We start from the raw sequence: 4,897 nt of genomic DNA, 5'->3' as shown, positions 1-4,897 counted from the left end.
CCCCCCCGTCTTTTCCCCTGTCGAACCACACTAGCAAGCAAATTTGCATCGCCTTCACGGCCAGCCACGCGGCCTGCACAAAGTTTTGTAATTCAAACAGGTGCGGCATGCGGTTTGCGGCCCGCGGGCACGGTGCTACACGCGCTCTTGTTAAAATGGGCTCACCCATAGTTATTTTTATTCGACCGTGTAGATGTCACAGTCAGCTGTCAGGGTACTCGAAAGGGTGTGATCCTTTTGCCCCTTACGAGCGAATGAGTCTACTGCCAGCCCGGATCCAGGAGTATGCGGTCGGGTTAGTCGAGGCGCTGTGGCTGTGGTAAGATTCGCTAGGCAAATCCTATAGCATGCGGGCTAGTATACTCATTCGCTCCAACGGGGTGAAAAGGCCGCGCGATAGTGATATATATTTATCTTTTTGCAGTACGTCAAAGGTGCCAGTTTGGTCGGTAAGACGTGTCGAACGCTTGAAAATGTTTTTCATGTCTCCGATCACGACAGAACAGTCACGACCGGTCCCGGACGCAAAACGCTCCAACGTGTTGACGAAACTTGCATAGTTGTTGCAGCGCCGCCATGTTGAGTCGGGCGGTGCGCGCGGTGCGCGGGCTGGCGGCGGCGGCCCCGGCGCCGTCCTGCCCCGGTGAGGCGTCGTCCCGGATGACGGCGACGCGCCGCCTCGCACCCGCCGCCTCCGAGCTGGGCGGCGAGCAGCACCGGCGGCACCGCAGCACGGCCAGCAGCCCGACGGACAGCCAGGGCCCGCCCAAGATCCTCATCACGGGTGAGTGCGACCAGGGTGCGAGGTGGACGTCGTCGCCCGAGGGGTACTTCACTCAGCAAAATCAGGCTACACCCTCCAAAAAACACGAAAATGTCAGAACGAAAACTCAAGGGAAAATGAGGAAAAAGTAAATAGAAAAATCAGAAAAAATAATCAGAAAATTCAAATAAAATCACGAAAAAGGTGTATTCTTGAATTTGGAAGTGAAGTACCCCTCGTCGTCTCATCCTGTGGTGTCCGAGGCGCTCACCGTGTACTGCTCCAGGCAGCCTCGGCCAGCTGGGCCTCGAGATGGCGCGCTTCCTCCGCCGGGTGTACGGCCAGGACAGCGTGCTCATGTCGGACATCATCAAGGCCTCGCGCGACGTGGCCGAGGAGGGGCCCTACATCTTCGCCGACATTCTGGACTTCAAGGGCCTCCAGGAGATCGTGGTGACGCACCGCGTGGACTGGATCATCCACTTCAGCGCGCTGCTCAGCGCCGTGGGCGAGCAGAATGTGCCCCTGGCCGTCAGGGTCAACATCGAAGGTGAGCAGCGGCGCGCCGGGGGCGGCCAAAGACCGCCGTCGGCAGGTGGGCGTCGTCGTCGGGGCTGTCAGTAACGCCCGGCCTCCCGGTTTACAGGCGTGCACAACGTCATTGAGCTGGCCAAGCAGTACAAGCTGCGCCTCTTTGTCCCGTCCACCATCGGCTCCTTCGGGCCGGACTCGCCGCGCAACCCGACTCCCAACGTGACGGTGCAGCGGCCGCGGACCATTTACGGCGTGAGCAAGGTGCACGCCGAACTCCTCGGGGAGTACTACCACCACCGCTTTGGCCTCGACTTCCGCTGCCTGCGCTTCCCGGGCGTCATCTCTTCGGACCCGCCGGGTGGCGGCACTACTGGTGAGTGAACAGTGCAAACTCTTCCTTACCGGAGAAGCGATCGATCGCGAAAAAGCGTGAGGGGTACTTCACTGTAAATTCCAGCGTACGCCAATAATTTTTAAAAATTCTTTCTTGTTTGTTTCTGATTTTTTCTTATTTTTAATTGGGTTTTACTGGACTTTCCCCGTTTTCCCCCCTATTTTTTTGGAGGCTGCGCTCTGACTGTTTTGAGTGAAGTATGCCTAGGGGGTAAGCAAGCGTTCCGCCGACGGAGTTCTAGAAGTCGGTTACACGTGGGTCGTATTGTGGATGGATCGTCCAGAAAGTACGCCCGTGTTTCTAAGAGATTCATCCTGAAAGTTTACTGGGAGCTCGGCGCCTGCGAGACTTAGGGTAGGCCACCCCGCCGGACACGCATGCATCGTAGGCGGGCTGTTGCCTGCCTACCAGGCGCTACGAGAGCTTGACAGGTTCGGTTCGCAACGGCGATTGACGGACGTTCCTCTCTCGATGACACCCTGGGGTGCGAGAACCGTCCACTCTCATGAAGCCGTATGCGGGCGGGCTGCCCAACCGCACGGGGCTAAGGCGGAGCCGCGCCGCGGTCAGGTGGCAACCATATTGGATCTAACTCTGGGCTCTGGCCGCCGCAGACTACGCCGTGTTCATGTTCTACGAGGCGCTGCGCACGGGCCGCTTCGAGTGCTACCTGCGCCCGGACACGCGCCTGCCCATGATGCACATCAGCGACTGCCTGCGCTCCCTGTGGGAGTTCATGACGGCGCCCACGGACCGGCTGCACCGCCGCGTCTACAACGTGACCGCCATGAGCTTCACGCCGGAGGAGCTCGCCGGGGAGCTGCGCAAGTACGTGCCGGAGCTCGAGGTCACCTACCGCCCCGACAGCCGGCAGCTCATCGGTAAGAGTATGGGCGCGGCGCGCGGCGATACCCCGCGGGTGGTGGCGCGCGCTCTGAGGAGGAGTGTACCGTTGTTGCTTTCTTGGCGCCGCGTGGCTGCCCAGCAGCCACGTCGCGTCTGTCTGACGGCAAAGTTTTAATGCGAGGTCTTCCCTTTACAGCGGATTCGTGGCCGCAGGTGTTCGACGACAGCGAAGCACGAGCAGACTGGGGATGGCGGCACCAGTGCAATCTCAGCCAGCTGGTCGAGACAATGGTCCAGGAGGTCGGGGCTCAAGTGAAGAGGGAAAAGCCGGCAGATAATTAAATGTATAGACTTAATGAAAACTGATGTATGTAGACTATGTTCGTGTTCATGTGTGTGCAACTTTCTTTTGGGATTTATAGCATTTAAGAACTGCTACAACATGCATAAAATAAGTACAAAAAATGAATAAAGTTTCTACTTTTAATAGTAATTACGGTACTTGGAATTCATTCTTATTCTATGTAACAAAATAGATGGTAACATGTTTTTATAAAACAGGCAATAAAAAACAACAAAACACATTTGATCATAGAAATAGATGGGACTATAAAATACATATAAATTTTGGACTAGATTGCCCTGATGATACGCCTGATACAGAATTGATTTTTCATTGAAAACATACAACTTCACAATTTGAAGGAGAAGGGAAGATAGTTTAGCTACTCTTATCGGGTAAGGAGTTCGAGTGGTAAATGCCCAGAATCTCCAAGGTATTGTAAGCCAACCAACCCATTAGGTCGAATACTTATCCAAGTTATGCTTGCATGGTTTAAAGACAAGCGAAGCCATGCCTCTGGCGGAAGCTGCAGTGCTCTGTTAAACAAAATCATTGTTATATAAGATTATACATCAATACAGCAGTATTTAAAATTTGACGGACAGCACTAAAAACCGACCTGCAAGCAAAATATCTGATCACATTTGCATGACAGACAATTATTTCAAATGAATCTTCCTTTTGACGATTAGAAGCTCTGTAAAAATAATTACGGAATGCTGCTTCAATGCGAGACCCTGCTTGAAAAACCTAAAAAGGGGAAATAATTCGAAATTAAATTATCTAAAATATAAGAACAAAAATCCTACGGTAGGGTAGGAGAAAGTATACACACATTGACTTCTGGTTTCCAGCCATGGGATGGCTCAGTTGGATATGGTGAGCCTTCCTCAAGGAGTTTATCGTCTTTAATAGCTACAGAACCAGGCTTCATACGAGTTAGAATGTAGTCTCCAGTCTGCTGAGCCCTAGTCATAGTCGATCTAATCATAGTCTGATAAGGGAAGTTCAGGGCAACAAGTCTGTCCCCAGTGACCTTAGCTTGTTCAATACCTGTAAAAAAATAAAAATAAATGAAGACAGAGAACCCCAAGTAAGAGGCTGACACGCAACAACAAACTCTTGGACTCATCACCTATATCTGTTAACACTCGCTCCCTGTCAGTTTTCCCTTCCATATTGTATTGGCCATGCCTGATCAGAAGAAGGTGTCTAGTTGCTGTAGGCCTGGCGCTTTCCACTTCGTTTTTAAATCGAATGTCATCTTCACCTCCATCCGAGGGCCGCACTAAAAAGGCAGGTTCTCTCCTGGAAGCAAGACAATCACAAATCACAAACACATCACAACGACAGAACAGGGACATTTAACATGATGATAGGAGGGAGAGAAGCAAATTACTTGTCCCAGTTCCAGTCCCATTTAGTGGAAGGTGCCGGCTGCAGATCTGATTTCATAGCAGCATGCAGCACAGGCAGGACTCTATTGTCATCGTTGGAATAGTACAGCACCCCTGCACCAACAGCACCCAAGCCCACGGCGATAAGTCTCCCAAGCCTCGCCATGGATTTCGTAAAACGGGAACTCGAAAAGAGGGACTTCTCTCAGATTGTTCTTCGTTGAGAAAACGGCTCGACAAGTCTGTTAGTGACTTGGACAGAAAGCCGGTAACAGTGTTGAGCGAGATAACCTAGTCGTGCAATGTTGTTTTTATCGATCAGCTGAGGCGCAGTGCTACCAAACCACACGCACTACAAGAAGCGAGGTGCCCGCGCCATCCTGCGGAGAAACGAGGAACTGCGTCGTTTTGGCGCGCAGTTTGAATCGTTGAGAAAAGGCGGCTTCTCTCAAGCCTGAACTAACGAAATGTGTTCAAGGCTTTCAAGCTTTACGGTTAAAAGCAAACTATATTTCTAGTATTGACACCACTAAAAAAATATGCTTAAGTAGTTGTACTCCACGTACATACTGCAATCGATGGAATGAATAAAAGAGACCCCACACACCCATTATTATTCA

General features: G+C 51.8%; 2 protein-coding genes across 2 annotated transcripts; one reads left to right on the top strand and one right to left on the bottom strand.

Annotated features, from left to right (window-relative positions):
* Positions 1 to 419: 419 nt before the first annotated feature.
* LOC113206786 (L-threonine 3-dehydrogenase, mitochondrial) lies at positions 420 to 3,030 on the top strand. Its single transcript, XM_052270496.1, has 5 exons — positions 420 to 784; positions 1,050 to 1,313; positions 1,410 to 1,670; positions 2,306 to 2,572; positions 2,734 to 3,030. Exons 1-5 carry the CDS (start codon positions 577 to 579, stop codon positions 2,877 to 2,879), a joined length of 1,146 nt encoding a protein of 381 aa, XP_052126456.1. The 5' UTR covers positions 420 to 576; the 3' UTR covers positions 2,880 to 3,030.
* Positions 3,007 to 4,620, bottom strand: LOC113206787 (serine/threonine-protein phosphatase PGAM5, mitochondrial-like). The gene is made up of 5 exons (XM_026423031.2): positions 4,280 to 4,620; positions 4,016 to 4,188; positions 3,716 to 3,933; positions 3,500 to 3,630; positions 3,007 to 3,416 (listed from the first exon to the last, which is right to left on the bottom strand). Exons 1-5 carry the CDS (start codon positions 4,441 to 4,443, stop codon positions 3,269 to 3,271), a joined length of 834 nt encoding a protein of 277 aa, XP_026278816.1. The 5' UTR covers positions 4,444 to 4,620; the 3' UTR covers positions 3,007 to 3,268.
* Between the last annotated feature and the right edge of the window lie 277 nt (positions 4,621 to 4,897).

This window comes from Frankliniella occidentalis, unplaced genomic scaffold, assembly GCF_000697945.3.
Source record: "Frankliniella occidentalis isolate FOCC.00 unplaced genomic scaffold, Focc_3.1 Scaffold125, whole genome shotgun sequence".
Classification (NCBI taxonomy): domain Eukaryota; kingdom Metazoa; phylum Arthropoda; class Insecta; order Thysanoptera; family Thripidae; genus Frankliniella; species Frankliniella occidentalis.
The sequence above is the reverse complement of the archived record's forward strand: the minus strand, read 5'-3'. Positions and strand labels throughout refer to the sequence as shown.

Coding starts and splice junctions, on each gene's coding strand:
- LOC113206787 (XM_026423031.2), bottom strand. CDS start 4,443: ATGGCGAGGCTTGGGAGACTTATCGCCGTGGGCTTGGGTGCTGTTGGT. Junction 3,934..4,015: donor GCGAGTGTTAACAGATATAG/GTGATGAGTCCA, acceptor ATTTTTTTACAG/GTATTGAACAAGCTAAGGTC. Junction 3,417..3,499: donor ATCAGATATTTTGCTTGCAG/GTCGGTTTTTAG, acceptor TTTGTTTAACAG/AGCACTGCAGCTTCCGCCAG.
- LOC113206786 (XM_052270496.1), top strand. CDS start 577: ATGTTGAGTCGGGCGGTGCGCGCGGTGCGCGGGCTGGCGGCGGCGGCC. Junction 785..1,049: donor GCCCAAGATCCTCATCACGG/GTGAGTGCGACC, acceptor GTACTGCTCCAG/GCAGCCTCGGCCAGCTGGGC. Junction 1,314..1,409: donor CGTCAGGGTCAACATCGAAG/GTGAGCAGCGGC, acceptor CCCGGTTTACAG/GCGTGCACAACGTCATTGAG.